This window comes from Kogia breviceps, chromosome 2, assembly GCF_026419965.1.
Source record: "Kogia breviceps isolate mKogBre1 chromosome 2, mKogBre1 haplotype 1, whole genome shotgun sequence".
Taxonomy (NCBI): domain Eukaryota; kingdom Metazoa; phylum Chordata; class Mammalia; order Artiodactyla; family Physeteridae; genus Kogia; species Kogia breviceps.
The window spans coordinates 40,534,944-40,555,994 of record NC_081311.1 but is presented as its reverse complement, the minus strand read 5'-3'; the positions used below and the strand labels follow the sequence as shown (position 1 = coordinate 40,555,994).

Below are 21,051 nucleotides of genomic sequence, written 5' to 3'. Positions count from 1 at the left end.
TATTACTCCAATCAGTAGGCTAAACAGCCCCAGGGGCATCATAATTGTTTTCATTGAACTGGAAAGTTCCTGGTACTACCACCATTTGAATTGGGGCTTTCCGAGAATTAGTGGGAGAAGAAAAGGTTCCTGAAACATCTTCTGCATCCATACTTAGGGACAGAGAACAAAGGAAAAGATAACAAAGGCACTGAGACCCCCAAGGAGTAAGGCTGGTAGTTTACAGTTGACAGCTTACAGCTGGCAGCATACCTTCAAAGGAGAACTGAGTCTAAGAGAACACTTCCTTCCAGAAACTCTGCTAAAACTGTCCAAGAGTTATTCAGGACTTCATTATTCATATTTAGATTTTCTGTCTATCTATGACTTTTAAACCATCTTTCCACTTAGTAACACAAATGTGAGAGAACAGGTAATGATATATAACCGAATCTGTTTTGCTGTTTTACTACTCCAAATAGAACAAAACCAAACGCAAACCAAAACAACCACAAAAATATTTTAGGCCAGAAAAAAGAAATTCTTTAAATCACTGTACATGAGCACATTGTAATTGGGCTATAATCTTAGATTATATTTTAAATATTTTCCTTAAAAGTTCTAATAATTAGCTATACATTCCATCACTTTTAAATCTGTTTCTTACTAATAAATGTTTTTAACTGCCACTATGTTTTTAATGATTGATATTGACCACAAAGAGAACTACACGTTAAGTAAACTGGTTTCCAGACTTTCTAAGGGGAGTGCATAGTAATGAAGTGAGGCAAAGTCTGAAGAGCTGATGCAGTGAATTTCCTTCCACTGTGAGAGTCTGATATTTAAAAGTTTGTCTAAAAGTAGAAAGTAGGGTGAATTAGAACAAACACATTATTAGAGAAATCAAACACACCTTAATACACTAAATCATCTAATAAGCATTAGCTGAGAGTGTGTTAGAGGCCAGCCATCGAGTTACGGAGACAAATGACACAGTCTCTGTCCACAAGGACTCCACAGCTTACTGAGAAAAATCAATAAGCAAATGCTAGGACAGTGTGGTAAATGCTATGGGAGGGAGAAATTCATGTAGGTTCTAAGCTCATGGAGGACAAGCCCCTACCCTAGACTTGAGGGATGCCCGGGGTAGAGGAAATACCAGTGGGCATTGGCTCGGTGGAGAGGGAGGAACGCTTTCTCAGGCAACAGGAAGAGCAGAGCGAAGTGTCAGAGGAAAAGAAAGAACTGAGGGTATTTGGGGAAATCAAGTTTATGGCAGGAATAAAAGATCTGTGGTAGCAAACAGCAAGAGAGGAGGCTAGGAAGGTAAAGAACTTCAGAACATAAAAGGCCTCAAACTAATAAAATGCTGTTCATATACCCACTCGTATTCCTCAATGTCCCATAAAGTGTGCTATTTCATCTCTTTACCTACCATATTCAAAAGACTTGAGAAGTTAATTCTAAATGTTTTATTTAGAAAAACTTTATAAAGCCTATCCACTTCCATCTCCAAGCAAGTTCTACCTGCACAGCAAATCATTTCTGTCGACCTCACCTTGACAATGTTTACATTTAAATTGTGCTATTTAATCATGTTAACAGAAAACTCAAACTACTCCTCTTTCAGTGTGGTTAGGCATCCAGCCTCAATGACAAAAGACTGAGAGAAATCTTATTTTCTCAGTAGTTTTCCAGTAGCTTAATATCTGACCTTCAAATTCAAAAAGTCACATCATTTCTCAAATATACTCAGTGACTACAGGGACCACTATAATTGTGGTACCAGTCCAACCAGAAATGCTCAATCTATCTCATAAGCAAAATGATGCTGAAGTAGTCAAAGAAATGTTCTGGGCACACTTCCAGCACAACCGTCTGGGTTGGCATTAACTAGCATAACCAGCAGCACGGTACATAAAATGGAAAGGACGTGACCACATACTGTGCGACACTGGAAATGACTTCATCTCAAGAGCCTCAGTTTCCTCATCTCTCAGGTTGGAAAAAGGCATACCTATCATGGCTGTTGTGAAAATTAGAACTTCATAACTATATGTTTGGCAAGCCATGGGAGCTCAATGGAGATGAATATGATTAATGTATACTCAGTGACTTCACCCCTACTGAGGTCCTTTAAACCTCTAGCTATTGAGAACCAATGAACTTTTAAGCCACTCAGTAACCCCACCCTTCATGCTCAAACAAGACACCTTCCTTAAAGGCCCTGTCTCATCACCCCAACGCAGTCTGCCATTTCTTGTTTTTCAGCATGTGGCTCAGCAAGTCAGGTCCCTCCTGCGGGGGCAGATTTGTTACCATTCGTGACTAACGCACAGCATTCCATGCTTAGCCCTTGGATGACAACCCAGACCTCTGACTCTTTTCCTTCAAGAGGCCATCACAGTACCATTTCAATACAACGGGGAATGGAAACATTGTTTATAATCTCTCATCTATCAAAATCTCTATTTTCAAGCAAAGTTAAAACACTGATTATCTTTCCTTCTTTTCCCTTTGAACACGAAGATTTCAGCCTGCACTAATGCAGGGTAAGACCAGTTTTACCTGAAGTGAAATAAATCCTATAACTAGACATAGCCTCACTTTTTCAAGAGTTTATTCATGGTTTACTCAATGGGTCTGCAACTTGCCTAAAGTACACGAAGGCATCAGGTGAGATGAAGTTCCTGACTTCCACCCATAGGATCCTGGCAGGGTCTGTAAATACTTTCGCTCTAGACGACATATTTTTCCTCTAGAGAACCTGTATTTCTATGTAAGAGTTTACGTGTTCAATAGTGCAGCCAAGTAGAAAGAGCATAGGTTTTGGAGTCAGAAAAACATGGGTTCAATCCCAGCCCTTCTATTTACTGGTTTTGTGAACGCAGACAAGCACTCTAAATCATTGCTTGCTCATCTGCAGAACAATCAAATCACTGTATGGATATTGCACTGGGCTATGTGGAACAGAGGTTGGCAAACTAGGGCCAGCCACCTAATTTTTTTTTTTTTTTTTTTTTTTTTTTTTTTTTTTTTTTACCTCCAGTGAGCTACGAATGGTTTGTGCATTTTTAAATGGTTTAAAAAAAAGAAATTTGTTTCCTTTTTAGTGATAAGTACCTCAATAATATTCCTGAGCATCTTGGCCCACAAAGCCATTTTACAGAAAATGTTTGCTGACCCTTGGTTTAGATGATTAAGTAGACTAGGAATCTTAGGTATACACTGCATGCACTTGGCACATCAAGGTGCTTCATAAACTCAGTTCTCCTCTGAGGGAGCAACGGTGACTTTGTGCACTAAGCACTAATTTAAAATGAGTTCTTTTAAAATGCTTAACGGTTTCCATCCCTCAAAAACGTTGTGGTATTGGAAAATTTCTTAGCGTCTCTGGAGGATCCGTTTGCTTCTCTTCAAAATGAGAATATCAGTATTTCTTCATGCAGGTTTTTCTAAGAAAAAGTCAATTACTTCAAAACAAATAAAAGATGTCTGATATATTCAGCTGTTTTACAGAAAGTAGCTCTTTGTAGGTTTACTAATATACAGTCATATATGGGTACATATGGAAAATTAAGTCACCCCCTATCCCACCATCTAGAGATAATTCCTGCCCACATAAACTGGAATATTGCCTTTCATTAATTCTCATATTTTCTCTCTTTCTAAGACTCCTATTTTGCACCCAGACATCTTTGCGAGTAGGTGACTACGATATGGCCAATTAAACGTATAGGAAGCAACATATGAAATTTTCAGAAAGTCTCTTAAGAGCAGAGAGGGGGCCCCCATTTAATTCCCTTACTCCATCATACTGGCTACAATGCAGAGATGAGAGATATAGCAGGTTACAACTTTGGACCATGAGAATGAAGCACACTAGGAATGTAGGGAACCCTAGAGATGGTATAGCAATGGGCTAGGAGTAACTTGGGTCCAGAAAAATTTATGGAGCCACCATACCAGCTCTGGATGGCCTTCCTACACCTAGGCTTATTTTGCTCTTCCTTTTCGTAGTTTTTTTTTGTTGTTTTTTTTTGTTTTGTTTTGTTTTTGTGGTACGCGGGCCTCTCCCGTTGTGGAGCACAGGCTCCGGACGCGCAGGCTCAGTGGCCATGGCTCACGGGCCCAGCCGCTCCGCGGCATGTGGGATCTTCCTGGACCGGGGCACGAACCCGTGTCCCCTGCATCGGCAGGCGAATTCTCAACCACTGTGCCACCAGGGAAGCCCGGTCCTTGAATTTTAATATGTTCCTTGTATTGCCTTAAATCTTGGCCTTGTCTGTGTTAAATTTACTCATGGATTTAATTTCTTTCAAAAAATAAAACAAACAAATCCATCCTCTGAGGCAACTTTAAATTTATCTCTGTTTGCACAACAGACTAGAGGACTTAAGGAGTTTTTTCCAAACATGGACTGCAGTGTTTACCCATTGGACCCCATCCAGTCAACTGAGAAAACAATTTAATTTCTTGAAAAGTACTGAATAATTTTAAACTCTGTGTACTTATAGAATAACTGAAGTTACACTGCTTAATTGGAGTCCTAGGCTTTGACATAAATATTCTATCATTTGTTGTATACATACAAATTTTAAAATACTATGCTTATCAGGAGATTTCAAAGAAAAAATATCCTCTCCCCTCTGTTTTTAAATAACTCTCCCAAACCTCACGATTCCTTTCATATATGGATAGATGATTACACACAAATTAATGTTAGGAATTTTTTTTCAATGGTTGAAACGCATCAAGAAATGAATTTCCAAATAAATTTTGTCATTATTTATCCTTCTGACTTTTTTTTAAAAATATGTTCACCAATTGGCACTTTTCTTCTATATATAAAAAAATAATACTGATCTCTTGATCTTCTGACATTATCCATTTTCAGGAAGTTGGTCTGATGTGATCGAGAGAACAAGGACTTTGGGACCGGGTCTGGTTTTGAATCCAGCTGTGTGATGCTGGAAAAGCTTATCATTTTCATAACTCCAGTTGCCTCCTCAATAAAATGGGAATAACGCCAACTCCCTCAAAGAATCCCGTCAAAGGTAAGTGAGATAATGTGTATAAAGTAGCAGGCGCGGGCTGTTTTGTTCTCGTCTCCTCCTTTGTCTCCTTCACTGCTCACTGCGGGGGAGTGATCAGAACCCAGCCCATCTTTCTGTTACCAGACATCATGCCAGCAGCTCCCTCTCATGGCTTCCCATTCCAGCGCACTTTCCCTACACCCCAGGAAAAGCAGAAAAGCAGGACTGTCTGGTTTGGAGATACCCTTTCTGCTTAACAGCCAGATTCTAAGCTTAAGAGATCACCTTGGTCAAGTCATATTGGTAAAATTATGACTAACTTTATTCCAAGCAAAAACAAAAAAAACAAAAAAACACCACACATACCCCCCGCTAGAAACAGAAACTATGAGTCATATTTCTCCTTGTTCAGGCTTTTTCTAAACAAACTGATGTACTGTCCTCTTCCCAGGACAGATACAACGTACAAGCTGAGACACACACTTCATCTAAATCATCCGGATGTTTACTTTGTCCCTTAACAGAGTTTCCTCATCCACACTCCAGATTCTCAGATTTCTCTCCAGCTGTGGGGAAGTAGATTTCTACATCTAGTGGAGAAATCTAGGTTGCTGGGATCCAAGGAGCTCCCGTCTTAGTTTCCCTAAAAGCTCACGGATTCCTTCTGAACTTGTTCATTACAGAATAGTTCTCCTGACGGAAAACAACTCCCTCCCAGATGCACCCATCACTGGCACACAAAACATTTTAAAACGATAGGACAGTAAGTACGCTCAGTATGAAAGATACAGAAATGAAATAATCCTCTAATATAGTATTGCAAATCAACTATACTTCAATAAAAAATAAAGAAGCCTCACTACAGAAATGATTTATAAGGATCAAAACTACAGCAATAAAATGGAGGAATAATAAACTGCTTTATCACACTGCTTTAGTTTTTTTTAAACCCCAGAGTGTTGAGAACCTATCCTAGGAACATGATGGAGGAAAGTCAGCCTCCAATCCCCAAAGGGACACATCCTTTCAAGCTTCGACTCGGGAAGGAGCAGCATAACAAAGCAATGTACTAAGTCCCTTAGTTGGGGCCTTGCCTTCCTTAGAGCCAAACAGGACTTGTCTGTATAAGACTCACTACTTGACTTAAATGGACAATTTTAGCCACAAATACCACAAGTTAGATCTCTTATTAATTATTTGCAACAATTAGAAGGAATTCACACATGTGGAGGTGAGTATGCCTACATGTAAACATTGTAGATGAATAATTTTCATCACTATATTATGCAAATATCAGATTACATTTTCTTTTTAAAAAGGATCAATATGGAGACATTTGTGCAAATGCTAGATGACAACATGAAATTAATGGCCACTTTTACATTTATCTGCTCCTGTGTCACCTTTAATGAGAATGGATCAGCTGCCATGAAATGGGCTGTGAGCAGGCCAACTTGAAAACGGTGTGAGAAAGTACCTCTTTATTCGTTACATTATTTGCCTTCAAATTAAAACTATGCCAGCTTTGCAAAGCTTAATTCTAATGCAGGTTTCACAATCTTCTAGAAAAGCTCTATTAAAGCTCAAAGCTTATGAGCTTAAAAGGTCTGTCATTTATCCGTTGAAAATTTTTTTAAAAGGTCCAAAATCCCTAAAACTATTTTCATATGCACCTTCTTTTGCCATCTCTCCCTGTAAAATCTAGGTAAAGTGGGATCGTGATTTTGCTTTTCCACAAATGTGATCTCAACAAGTTGATTAGACTGTGTTGTTGTCCCTTACATAATTTGTGCCCAAAAAGTAGCATCATGATTTCTTCAGACTAAAGTGTACCAAAGATACTCCATCGATAAACGTCCAAAGAGTGCAATTCCTTAAAGAAGTTCACAGAACTCAGCGTAACTAAGCAAGGACAGGTCCTGCCTAAAGACCACCGTCTGTGCTTGAAGAGCTCCAGGCAGGAGGGTAGAAAGGAGCTTCAAGCCACAAACACTTTCCTCTGATGCCAAAAGACACTGACCCTTAGTTCTTGGTCATTTAATATCCATTTAAGTAATAATGGTGCCTGCTGACATACAGGTGGTAGATTTGCAAACATCACTGAGCCTAAGCAATTCTAAGACATCATCACTTTTATTCATCACCATTTAAAGTGGCAGCTCTTATGCTATTACAGAGCATTTATTTCTAAGAACATATCCTCAGGGGTGGGAGGAAGGAAAAAATTACTGAGGTTTGGGGAAAGGGCCATATTAAAGAAAAAAAATACAGTAAATGGGAAACCCAGATACACCAAGGACACAGTCAACTACCCAAATCTCCAGGCAAAGTAAATGTAAATTTGTTGAGGAGGGCAGCAATGGGTGGGAACTAATATTTGAGTATCCAGCAGTTACTGAGGCAGTATGCGACCAAGTTCAGATCGGTTCTGGAGCTACTGGCTTTACCCCTAACTAGCTGTGGAACTTTATTTAACTCTTTGGCCTCAGTTTTCTCATCTGTAAAATGTAAATGTTTAAAGATTTTTCTTGAGGATCAAATAAGTTAATACATCTAAAGTGTTTTGAACATTGCTTAGCACAACACACTCAGTAACTGTTTGCTCATATTCTCGTATTTTGTTTATTCCTAATTATAATCCTTCATTGTGGGAGGGTACCCTATTTTTAGTTGTAGAAACTGAGAGTCTGTTTAAAGAAACTTGCCTAAGATTACATACCTATAAGATGCTGAATCCAAAATTTAAACAAATACTCTTTTCATAACAAGTCATACAAACATTTAAAATATTTGAAATATATTTTCTACCTCCATCTTATATCCTAGGTCAGTGATTCCCAAGAGTGGTCCCCAGACCAAAAGCATGAGCATCACCTGAGAACTTGTTAAAAATGTAAATTTCCAGACCCCACCCCACATCTGTCATTCAAAACTGACATTACAAGGGCAGCTGTAAGCAGTTACTTTCTCTTCCTATGGACAATATAGCAATCTTAGCAGGAGTATTAAAACATATCCTAGGGCTTCCCTGGTGGCGCAGTGGTTGAGAATCCGCCTGCCGATGCAGGGGACACGGGTTCGTGCCCCGGTCCGGGAAGATCCCACATGCCACGGAGCAGCTGGGCCCGTGAGCCATGGCCACTGAGCCTGTGCTTCCGGAGCCTGCGCTCTGCAACGGGAGAGGCCACAACAGTGTGAGGCGCGCATACCGGGAAAAAAAAACATATCCTAGAGCAATTGTGAAACACTGGAACATGTATTTCGTCAAGATCGTGTTGAGTTATACGCTGGAGGTTTTGAACAAAAGACAGTTGAATTTCAGCTTTACCTGAGGGTAGAGAGCTGGATCAGTATATAGTTGACCCTTGAACAGCAGGGATTTGAACTGCATGGGTCCACTTTCATGAAAATGTTTTCCATAGTAAACACTATAGTGCCTCGTGACCCATGGTTGGTTGAATCTGAGGATGTGGAATGGCAGATATGGAGAAACCATGGATACAGAAGGCTGACTATAAGTTATATTGAGATTTTTGAGTGCATGGGGGTTGGTACCCCTAACCTCCACATTGTTCAAGGGTTAACTGTACTACCAGTTGTCCATGTGACTTTGGGCAACTCCCATAACCAATCTAGGCCTCAGCTCTCTCATTAGTGAAATGAGCAACCTCTCATATCCCTTACAAGTTTGTATTCTATTCAAAGAACTCTAAATCTCTCCCTATGTTTTTATAAATATGATAAACAATAAAAATCTGAGAAACAAGGTGACCTGTTGGATTGAGTTAAAAGAAAATGAAATTTGGGGGGTTTTAAACTGGATCAGAGGAGGAAAAACTTGCAAGGTATTTAAAAATTTCATTACCCCAGGCCGAAAGTAAAAACATATAGAGTACAGAAAAAAGTCTACATAATATCAAGCTAATAATATAAGTATGTTACCTTCGTGGAGAGGCAAAAAGAAAATACCACTAACCCACCCTCATGTTAAGTTTACTATAGTGAGGAGCTTCATTAGAAGCTGTGAATGAACTGTGAACTTGAGTCCAGGTATGGTAGAATACTCAGACTGGGAATTCAGAAGCCTGAGTTCTAAGTTCTGTTTCTAACTGAATGTGAGCTTATTTTGGCCTCTGAGACTCAATTCCTTCACCTATAAAATGTGCACAGAGATGAAACTATATCTTGTCTTAGATTTTTTTCTAAAACTAAAATTTAATCATTATTGATGTATCAGACCAGACATGAAGATGCATCATTATGTAGGCTAGGCCGCTGCTAGTGACAGGTGTGGTCAAAACTACCAGATGAGAGAAATATAAAGCAATTAAAGAGACATTTCAGGAAGGTTGGTCTGGGATATAGGCTGAAGTCATAGAGTCAACCCCAAATGAATTTATCCACATAGTGAAGGTCATTCTGATATCCAAAGGATAGCATGAAGTTTCTAGAACAAAGTCATATTGCTGCTTTTTTTTTTTTAAAGGAATCACTTACTTTTCTAATATGCATATGTAAGTAACATTTAATTATGTTAGATGTATATACAAGTATTATTGTTTTAGAGAATAAGGGGGAATAACACTATATTTGGGCTTACTCCCTAGGAATGGACATGCGCAATAAGGAACCTTTCTTTACACAGCATCAAAATGTATACCAGGGGGCTTCCCTGGTGGCGCAGTGGTTGAGAGTCCGCCTGCCGATGCAGGGGACACAGGTTCGTGCCCCCCTCTGGGAGGATCCCACATGCCGCGGAGCGGCTAGGCCCGTGAGCCATGGCCGCTGAGCCTGCGCGTCCGGAGCCTGCGCTCCGCAACGGGACAGGCCGCAACAGAGAGAGGCCGGCGTACCGCAAACAAAACAAAACAAAACAAAAATGTATACCAGGGCTTTCAAAGAGAAAACTGGGGCAGAAGGATTAATCAACAGAGCAGTTCTCTGATTTGCCAAAGGCCCACTCCTCATCTTGACACCTTGTATGTGGATGCTGCTACGGCCCTCATAGGGAGCCATTAGCTTTGGGCTTTGTTATAAATTAGCTTCCAGGGAGCTGATCAGAGATCCCTGGAGAAGATCCACTCTTCTGTCCAAAGAGGGCCAAACGGCATGACTGGTAGTTTTAAAATTGAAAAATACCTCCAAATTCCTTAACGGTTGGAGACTCAGCTGAGAATCAAATAGGTAAAGAACTTCAAAATCCCTAAACTTTAAAATTCTATTTATTGAGAATACAACATGAAACTTGGTGGCTAATACTATTAATTTCTCTTTCAACCTAAGGAAGGTACATCAGACATTTGTAATTGTTTGAGAGACATCAGATTCTTTTTCCTGCCATAATGGCACACCATTTCCAGGGTGCTACACCATAGATTACCCTAGAAAATGCACCCATTTGAAGGGAGAGGAGTCTCTTAGGAGGATCTCCATTGGGACGGAAAATAGCATATAAGGAAATGAAGGCTCACCAAGTGACTAGAGCAAAGAGGGAATGAGAAGACAAGGAAGGAGAAGATGGAGAGTGAGATGAACCGAGGGAAGTCAGCAGTAGGCAAAGGAAACGGGGCTTTGACAACAGTGCCAAAGACCTACTTTATCTTAGAAGTGAGTAGCAGTCATGGAAAGGTTTTATGCTGAATGATGATTCGAGCATATCTGCCTTACCAAAAGATTCCTTAGTGGATCAAGAAAAGGTTTTTTGTGGGTCGACAGGCTTGATTGAGTAGCTTAAATTGCAAACAGTCCCTGCTGTGTCTCTGATTTGTCAGGGAGGCATTAAGATAAATAGAGGTTCAGCATCATCATAGTTTGGGGCCAACAGAAAACCCAGTTCCTTCAAGCATATCCCTCCGGGTATAGATGTCTATGCCAACAGTAGCACAGAGAATATGCTCAGAAAAAAGCAACACAAATTAACTCTGGCAGTTAACTCTGGCAGTTATTTTTCAGAATCCATCTGCAAAACAACAGCATTTTTCAGTAGCCAAAGAAGATAGAAAATGCATCTCACAAAATCGCTACTGGACCTATAGCAATCGTACCTTGTTAGCAGCACTGCCCCTTGAATATATATATATATTTTTTGCTATGTTTGCATAGGAACATCTGTGTTTACATCAGGGAATGTGAAATATAAGCACAAAAGAGAAACGACTAAATAGGATTAAAGAACCAGAATCATGGTTTGATGTGGCGTTTAATAGCAAAGAGGAGGCCAGACCACATGACTGGTGGTTACAAAATGTAAACACACTGGAAAGAAAATAAAAACCGACTTTGATAATAAAGAAAAATCCTTGCATTTTGTCTGTGCATGTACATGCCTGATGTGTCCCCTCCTTTTCTCACCCTCCAAATTTACTGCTTATTTAGAAAAGTGAAGAAGTGTGGTATGGGGAGATGAGCAGTGATACAGAATCACTCCTCTTTTAGCCTGTCCCTGCCCTTGAAAGTCCTCCATTGGGAAGGCATTCCAATGTACCAGAGACCCTCACTGCGAAGAATTCTGATGATTTCTAATACCATCTGCTAGAGTTTTAATTTTTCTCATTTTGTCACAATTGCTTTAACTCCTTAAACTATAAAGTATATCTACAGTAGAAAAATTCAGATGAAAGTTTTATTTAGCAAGCATATTAGAGAAAAACACCCCGCCATGTGCATACACACAAGCACATGTGCACACACACACAGGCTGCTACAGAGGATTTAAGTATTAAGTCTATGTTTTTATGATACAGTAAGTCTTTCTAAACACGAAACCATAAAGTAAAAAGCTGGCTGACTTAACTATATAAAATTTTAAAGCTTTTACATAATGTAAGAGTGGTAAGCAGAATTTTAAAAACAATAAACAGGGAAATAAAAATTTCTGAAGTTATTGTGGAAAAGTTTAATTAATTTTGGTCATCTTAGTTTTTGACAAGTTCTACATTTCCTTGGGGAATATGCCATCCCAACAGCCTTGCAAAATAAATGGCAGCAAGTATTAACCTGGGAAAGTGAAGGAGGAATGATTACTCACTCTTAGTTTCACAAGTATAATAGCACAGGGCCCAAGATAAGAAGATCCCTATACTTGGGTTCATACTATGGCACCGGTGTCTTGAAATTTTACACAATTTTTGCAAAAGGAGCCCTGAATTTTATTTTCCAGTGGGCCCTGCAAATTACGTACTCGTCCTACACTTACTGTCCTGTAAATTGCCCGTCTACAAAGTGGTACGCTGTGTGCCAAAGAAAAATACCAAGATGCTTAAGAAATAGCTCTAGTCCTGAAAAGCCTGTAGTTTAAAAGTAGAGATAAGTTTAGCAGTGAGATTATAATAAAGTAGAAAATAACACACATGGTAGAAATGAAGCTCCAGAGAAGAAAGAGATTGCTTCCCAGTAGAACCATCAGTATCTGTGGAAAGGGCAGTTTTTAGTTGAATATAAAAAGGAGAGAGAGACTTAAACATTGACAATGGGGGAAAAGGCAACAGAGGCAGTGTGCTATATAAAAGCACAAGGTCTGCCTGGACACATGGAATCATTTGGTTTGCCTGGGGCAAGAAGAAACCTGGCTGAAAAAGCAGGCTGCCATTGGCTGTGGGAGAACCTTGAATACCCAGCTAATGATGCTGTAACTAATTCAACGGGAATTATCAGCCACTGAAGCATTGCAGAAAGAGAACCAGTTGGTCACAGTCATAATTTAGGAAGAGTAAAGCTGGCCCCAGGCAACAGTGGTCATCTGTCACCTCTCTGGACTCCCAGCCCACTACTACATACACAAATGATGTGGACTTGATGTTTTACAGAGTGGCCAGATGAAGAGTGACATCAAAGTCAGTGCCTGTCTTTTAGTAAATCAGTTAAACTCCACTTGCTCTAAGCTGACCAACAAGAAATGTTTACGCAGCCTAAGAGAACCAACTTTTATTGTTTAAGGTTTGAATTATCAAAATAGATGACATATTTGGGCATCTCTGAGAATACAAAAATAAAAGTATATCCAGGGTCAACTACACACACACACACACACACACACACACACACACACACACACACACACACACACACACACACAGAGACATCTCCAATTTCCTGAAATTGTGCCTCTAAAAAAGAGCTTTTGTTGGAGCCATGAAAGACAGCTTGGCACTCATTCCATTTCCCTATGGAAACTAACTTATGGAAGCTGAAACCAGCATCATAAATACCCAACTCTTAGATATGTGAGACAAATAGTTAACTCTGTCCCACAGACAAGCATTTCACTGATTACCAATTGGGATCTTTCTGTCAGGGCTGCATCACAAGAAATCAATAACTTGTACTTTAATAAAGGCTTAAAAATGAATATTCACTGTCTTTCTCTCCATTCACATACACACATCTATGTATCAGCACACATATCCACATATATATACAAATATAACATACACAGATGGCACCTGAATAATTTAATTTCCTCACAAACTACACTAACCTTCAAACAGAAGAAATTCACATTCCCACTTGTTTCATTCAGTCACCTTTAGTAAAAAAAAAAAAAAAAAAAAAAAAAAAAAAAACAACAGCTTGCCAATAGAGTAATTTTTTTTTAATATGGCCTCACCTGATGTCATATTTGAATTTTATTGTCCTTTTACCAGGAAGAAAAAATTATGTAGAAATAAAAAATGTAATCAGAAACAATAAGTTAACCAAAAGAAATACCCAAGTAAGGAACAGTAAAATTGCATTTAAGAAAATTCAATCGATATCTATTAAGATTTTTCTATCACTGACACAAAATATGACATTTTGACTCCATTTAAACCATTTCTTTACCAAAAATAAAAATATAAAATAAAAAGCCCAGTTTAACATTCTAGCTCTCAAAAATGAAATCTTAATTGGTGTTGCACTCCCATTTAGCTCACACTCTATACATCACTATTTAGAGATGGTTCTGTTTCAAAAGAAAAATTATACAAAATAACTGTTTTTCGAAAAAAGTCAAAGTTGTCAATATTCTTTTTAATGATAATATATACTCTTTAAAATAAAATAAGCATAGAGACAAATGAATTTCAGTGACTATCAGTATATTCCTAAGAAACGAAAGCTGGCGTTTTATTCCAATTCCTATGGTATACTGAGTTATTATGATAATATATAATATCAGGAAAAGAAAAGCTTTTGATACCTCACAACTGCAACATAAAATGAATTTAATTTGGGAAATTAAATTCAGAATTAAAGGATAATAAACTTCTTGGAACTTTTCATCTTAGTCATCTGATCTTTAATACAGAACCTCACACAGAGATGATTCAGTCTTATACTGTGGGTTGCTTTAGAAGAGGTAAATATATTAACTGATCAACAGTTAGAGAAGGACTCAATATCCTTTTTGTTGTCGTTGTTCCTGTAAATGCTCACTTGCTTCTCTCCTCTATGCTGCTCTCCTCTATGAGAGAATGTTGGATGAAACTCTGAAGTTCTGACTTAACCACCTATCATGAAATTTGGCAGCAGAAATAGAAAGAAGCCAGGCCAAAGTCTTGTACTTCCACAAATTTGTAAGCTAATAAGACTGAGATAAAGGCAAAAAGTGTTCCCCGGGCTGCATTTCAGAGGAAGGTTGAAAAGACAATAAAACACTCCCAGGAGGAAAGAAAGCATCCTACCTTTTTAAAAATTCCATATACTCGGTATGCTTGATGAGTCCTGTCCTCATCATTATTGTTTGAAAACATTGTCGATCAATGGCCCAGAGTTTCACATTTACAAGAGCTGCAGAAAAAGAAAAAATAAAATTAAAGAATTTCAACAGTGAATTATAATGTGCAAAAGCAATGAGTTATTCAATGGAATAAAAATGATAAACCTTGGTTTAAAACTAATATCATAATGCTATCCTATTTAGTTAAGGCAAGTATTCTTACAGACAAAATGTAGTCCATAATTTTCAATACTAGTATTAATGTCTATAAGGAAGATTCCTGTTGCTCTTATGTCCTTAAGGGATGAGATGGTCTAAGAACACATTGAAAGTATTTAGTTATTTCAAGACTATATACAAAGGAAATCGGATGAAGAATAAGAGAGGTTCACAAGAAATAATGCTCCCTGGTAATTAACCAGAATGCTGTTAATGACTCACATGATATCGATCATATTTTAATTTTTAAAAATATAGGTGAAAATTTAGTTTTCAGGTCTAGGGGTTAACTTAATAGAATAGAAATAATAATTACAATTAAATTGTAACCTGTGCCCAAAGTTACCATATGAAGTTATCAATATATTAGCTATGTTTGTTGAATTTTAATGTCTCTCACATACCACTGTCTTTGACAATAAATAAGTATTGAAACTGAATACCACAGAAGAGATCACTATTCGATCTATTAAGCACATGACTAAAAGACAAGTTTTAGAAAGACAGATGTTATAGTGTAAGAGAACAAAATATTAAGATAAACTTAGGTTTTAAAAGAGTACACTAAAAGTGTTGGTAACTGAATCTGTGTGATGGGTATTCAAGAAGCATGTTTTACTATGCTCTCTATTTGTATGTTTGCAGATTTTCATAATAGAAATATTTTAAGTTAGCACATGAACTACAAAAGACAATTCATACATAGTACCCATGGAGTATGGGGCAGAGAAGGGCTGTGCAGAGGTTTGAGCAAGACCAGTGAAAGGGGCTGGGGTATAGTTTAGTGATCCAAACACAAAAATGGACGAATGCAGTTCTCTCTTCTTCACAGTTCTCAGACTAAGCCCAGTGAATGCAATAGATCAAGATCTGGGCATAAGGGAGAGGAGAAAATGCTCGAGTAATCAGGCCATGTATGTGCCTTGCAGGAAGACACTAGAAGTAATGCAGAGGAACAGATGAAAAAGATGATAAAAGGAATATTGCACTCTAGAGCAAACCTTTATCTTTGAACTTTACCTAATTTTTCCTTGCAAAATTGTTTGAAACTAAAAAAGAAAACACAACTCCTCCCTTGGCCAGCTCTTTACTGGAGAAAAAAGATTCTCAGTTAAGTAGAAAAAGGACAAAGCAGCAAGGACCAGTGTGTGCATGGCTCCATTCCAAATAGCCTTCAAAATTCAACCTTCAGCAGAAAACAACACTCATCTCACAGGTGTTCTCCAGTCACATTCTAGTTCCTCTGTTGAATCCAGGCTCCTTTCCAGAACACCTGTTTACTTGAGACGAACCGTAGAACTGGATGATATAGCCACGAAGGACTGAGAAAATCAGGACGAGATTCATAAGAAGTAGACCCTTAAAAAATGATACGGGACTTGCCTGATGGCGCAGTGGTTAAGAATCCGCCTGCAATGCAGGGGATACGGGTTCAATCCCTGGTGCGAGGAAGATCCCACATGCCGCGGGGCAACTAGGCCCGTGCACCGCAATTACTGAGCCTGCGCTCTAGAGCCCATGTGCCACAACTGCCGAAGCCTGCGCGCCTAGAGCCCATGCTCCGCAACGAGAAGCCACCACAATGAGAAGCCCGTGAACCGAAACGAAGAGTAGCCCCCACTCACCGCAACTAGAGAAAGCCCGTACGCAGCAACGTGGAAGACCCAATGCAGCCAGAAATAAATAAATAAAATAAATAAATTTATTTTAAAAAATAATAGGAGTTGAACGAGGAGAGAGACAAAGGGTAGTCAAGTGGGGAAAGTACATAAACAGAGCACAGCTGTAAGTGAGTTTAGGCTGTGGGAGTCCAGTCAGGGATAAAACAGACTGCAATGGTTGAGATTCTTATAAGGTTGCTACACAATTTGAGAGTAGGTTGATGCGGGGCCCTGGAAGCCAGGCATAGGAAGCCAGGATTAATTTGATGAACAACAGAAAACTGCTAGAGATCTTAAAAGACAAAACAAAACAAAGAACTACAACTTTAAAGGATATACCATGGGGATATCAAAAGAAATTAAATGCTTACTAGAAAAAAAAAAGTATTTTCTATATTCATCATTTTTATTGGTTCCCAGGTGTTTCCAGTATAGACACTCCTGCTTCCAAAGGACCAATTAGGATATGCCAATAAATTTTATTTTTAAAATAGCAGCAATAAATAGTTGTATTATATATTTTTTAAATGCACAAAGGCGTGATTGAAAGCATAACGTCAAGGTGAAATAACGCATATATACATTTTAAGGCTTTGTTCCGCAGAAAGATATCACAGTGCATACTCCTGGTAACAGTATATAAAAGCTTCTATTACAATCCCATAAATTGAAAGATATCATAGTGATAGCTGAGAAAGACTAATCTAGGAGGGACACACTGGATTCGGAAACACTGGAGTCAAGCAGAACACAGACCAACACTGGAGTGATCAAAATAACACTTTTTGTACAAACCATAGGGCACAGTTGTTAATATGATAAAAGCTCAGTGTGAGGAAAATCGTTCTAATGATACATTGTGCACACAGATTCAGACAAGGAGTAAGGAGTGCCAGGCAGAGCCCACAGTAATTCAGGAGTGAAGTGACGAGGGTCTTAGTGAATAAGGCAGCAATAGGAGTAATAGCAGAGGCTTGGCAGGTGTGTGTGTGTGTGGTGTGTGTGTGTGTGGTGTGTGTGTACTAAGTTACCTGCAGCATTATTAGTCTGAGTTCACACTTCAAGTCCAGGCTCCATCCCTTGTCTCTCCTGATAAACAACCTTTTTGTCTTACAACTATAACTTTTTCTGTGTCATTTACTGGCATTTTGCACATGTTACCAACACGGTCAATTATCTCTATGTCTATATTACGTTACCTCAAATAAGTTTGTACTACATTCCCTCAGAGAAAAGTCCCTGTCTTGTTTCCTCTAACTTCCCCCAACTCAAGAAACTTGCTTTTTATTTGATAAACACTGGGTATAATTGTTAATTAATGTAATTTGTGTACATGAAGTTCACCTGCAGAAAATATATATGCCTAGTCAGACTCTAAGGTTACATTAAAATGTCTAAATTGAATTTATTAGATATCATAATTCATGTGTAGAAAAACGATCTCTGAAATTAAGTTCACAGAATTCAGTATTTTTGGTTTATCTTCTGATTTTTTTTTTTTTTTTTTTTTTTTGCGGTACACGGGCCTCTCACTGTTGTGGCCTCTCCCGCTGCGGAGCACAGGCTCCGAATGCGCAGGCTCAGTGGCCATGGCTCACGGGCCCAGCGGTTCCACGATCCTCCCAGACCGGGGCACGAACCCACATCCCCTGCATCGGCAGGCGGACTCCTAACCACTGCGCCACCAGGGAAGCCCGCTATCTTCTGATTTCAATAGCCCATGTAAATGGAATGTCTGAGTAAAACTGTGTTCCAGATATTTTGCATGATAATCAATATGACTTAATGAAACTTCAAGTTTGTCCATGACCTTGGGCAAGGTGCCAACACCTTTTTTATATGCTGCCAATATACATATTAGTCAAGTCAGCATTTTACAGGTGGGCAAGCATAACTAATAATCATCTTGTAATGTTGTCAGAAGTATGGTTATATTGGAGTTGTGATTAACATCTTGCTTCTTAAACAGCTGCTGGAGTATATGTCTGTTGCTTCCGTAACTTAAGAGAACATTCAAAAAATCCATTTACCTTTGATATTAAGTGGTATATTAATCTCTGTAGGGGATAAGCACTTCACAAATAAAATTCCTGTGATTTTCACAATGATTACTGTTGTTGAACACATAAGTCTGAAGAGTACAAAGCAGAAAAGGGGTTGGGAAGGGATTTTCCTGTTTGTTCAAGTATGTATCTAAAATTCGCTATTGGAAACATTTATCATCTTTTCAGGTTAAGGCCAGATTGAGCTCTGTGGAAAAGATACAAGTTACCATTACTCTGGGATCTCTAAGTGTATGAATACACTACGAATACCTTTACTGTAGGCAAAAGTTGACCTTCATTTAGGGGACACCAAGATTACTGAAGAATGAGCCATAGAATTGTGCTAGACTATGAAACCACAAATCTGGGTTTGGCTTAAATTATCCTACTGGGGAATTCATCTGCTGCCCAGTTTGAATTTTGGAAGAACACCGAGAAAGCATGTGTAGGTATAGAGCACTTACAGACTCAAATAAGTATTCTGCCCATATTTATTTTCCGTCAATCTAGTTGACACTGTTGCTCTATATAAGGGACAGAAAACAAGCTGACGATTCTTGCCCTCAAGAAACTTGCGATCTAGTACAGAGGCTGACAAACTATCGTTCTTGCCAGATCTGACCTATGGTCAGTTGCTTTCCTCAGTTAGGAAATTCCAAGGATTTTAGGGTCTCTGTGCCAGAAAAGAGATGAAGACCAATACATACTTCTTATTCTCCCGCCTCCTCCCCACCATGCACACACCTAGAAAAGGCCACTTGAGGATATAATCAGGAAGAGGGCGCTCACCAAGAACTCCACCATACTGGCACCCTGATCCTGAACCTCAAGCCTCCAAAACTCTGAGAAATAAATGTTCATTGTTTAAGCCAACCAGTCTATGGTATTTGTTACAGGAATTTGAATGGAGACACCTGGGGTCCATGGAGCCCCAAGCAGTCTGTGGATGAAACACAAAGGATTTGTGATTGTGAGATGGGAAAACAACATCTTCACTTTTACTACCCTGTTACTGAAATTTAGCATTTCTTCTATAAGTATAGGCAAACCACAGTAAGTGGTTTGTCAGCAATAGAAACCATGGCTATTTTTATATCATCCTACATTTGCTGCAGATATCTTAAATATAATTTACAATTATTTTTAACTTATGGTAGTTACTAGAACTCTAGACCTCATTTTTAATGTGTTATTTTAGCACAATTATTTTATCATTGTATCTCAATATAAATGGTTCTTTGTAATCCTGTATATTTTATTTTATGCTTTGATAAACATTCTTAGAAGAGTCCATATGCTTCAGAGTGACAAATAGGTCCATGGCACCCTTAAGATTAAGAGCCCCTGCTCTAAGTATCCTGGAGAAAGGATTACCTCAGAGAAGGAGACAGGAAGAGTGGTAAGGGAAGAGGTAATACTTTAGCTGGTCTGCATCCATAGGGACATACAAATAACTAAATAAGTATGGTTTACTTATTAACAAACAGCCACTCCCTAAGTTCCCTGACTATTCGCAGCCCTCTGCCCAGGACTCCCAAGGATGTCCTCAGCTCAGCAAATAAAGGGTTGACACTGAGCCCCCCGCATATCAATATTCATATAATTTCTTTGCATGCTTCTCTTGTGCCTGGGATGGCACAAAGTAGACCTCATGAGGTATTTTCTAAATTGCATTTTGTGTGTATGTCATTCTGTCCAAATAAAATCTCTATTTTTGTACTTCATTGGAAAAATTACTCTAAACCTTCATAATCTCTATTAGAAGAGAATGGGTTTTCAATTTGAGCTTTTCCAAGTGTCTTTCCCCAGCAGCAAAACACTGAGTTTTCTGACAAGGATTCCAGAGTGACCTATTCTTCCCCAAGTCAGCCCCTGTTTTCCAGGGAACATTCTCAGACAGTAGGTAGGTCTCATCTCAAAGCTTCTGCTGATCTGAACTGTGTGTGAATGAGCTAGAAGCTTTGGAGGGCTTGATGTGGGTGGAAGAACAAGACAGGTGTCATTAGCTTGTTCTCCCACTTCACCTTCAACATTAAAAGAGCTCCAGCTCATACCATAAGGTACTTTACTATATGCTCCAGGAAGTCCAGAAACTTTATTTTTACACCCCACCCCCCATTTTCTTGAAGTTTGAATCATCTGTGATAACTCAGACACTTAGTGCTACAGAATCAGCTTACAAAAGACCTTTAAGGGGCTTCCCTGGTGGCGCAGTGGTTGAGAGTCCACCTGCTGGTGCAGGGGACATGGGTTCGTGCCCTGGTCCGGGAAGATCCCACGTGCCGCGGAGCGGCTGGGCCCGTGAGCCATGGCCGCTGGGCCTGCGCGTCTGGAGCCTGTGCTCCGCAGCGGGAGAGGCCACAGCAGTGAGAGGCCCGCATACCGGAAAAAAAAAAAAAAAGAACTTTAAGGGG

The 21,051-nt window shown here is 39.1% G+C and overlaps 1 protein-coding gene across 2 annotated transcripts in view; it reads right to left on the bottom strand.

The window, feature by feature from the left end:
* Positions 1-21,051, bottom strand: part of PRKG1 (protein kinase cGMP-dependent 1) — a 1,199,831-nt gene that overhangs the window by 393,925 nt on the left and 784,855 nt on the right. For both annotated transcript variants that reach the window (XM_059053703.2, XM_059053702.2), the window contains exon 4: positions 14,678-14,783. In XM_059053703.2, the coding sequence (XP_058909686.1) occupies positions 14,678-14,783 (106 nt within the window). The remainder of the gene's footprint in view (positions 1-14,677; positions 14,784-21,051) is intronic.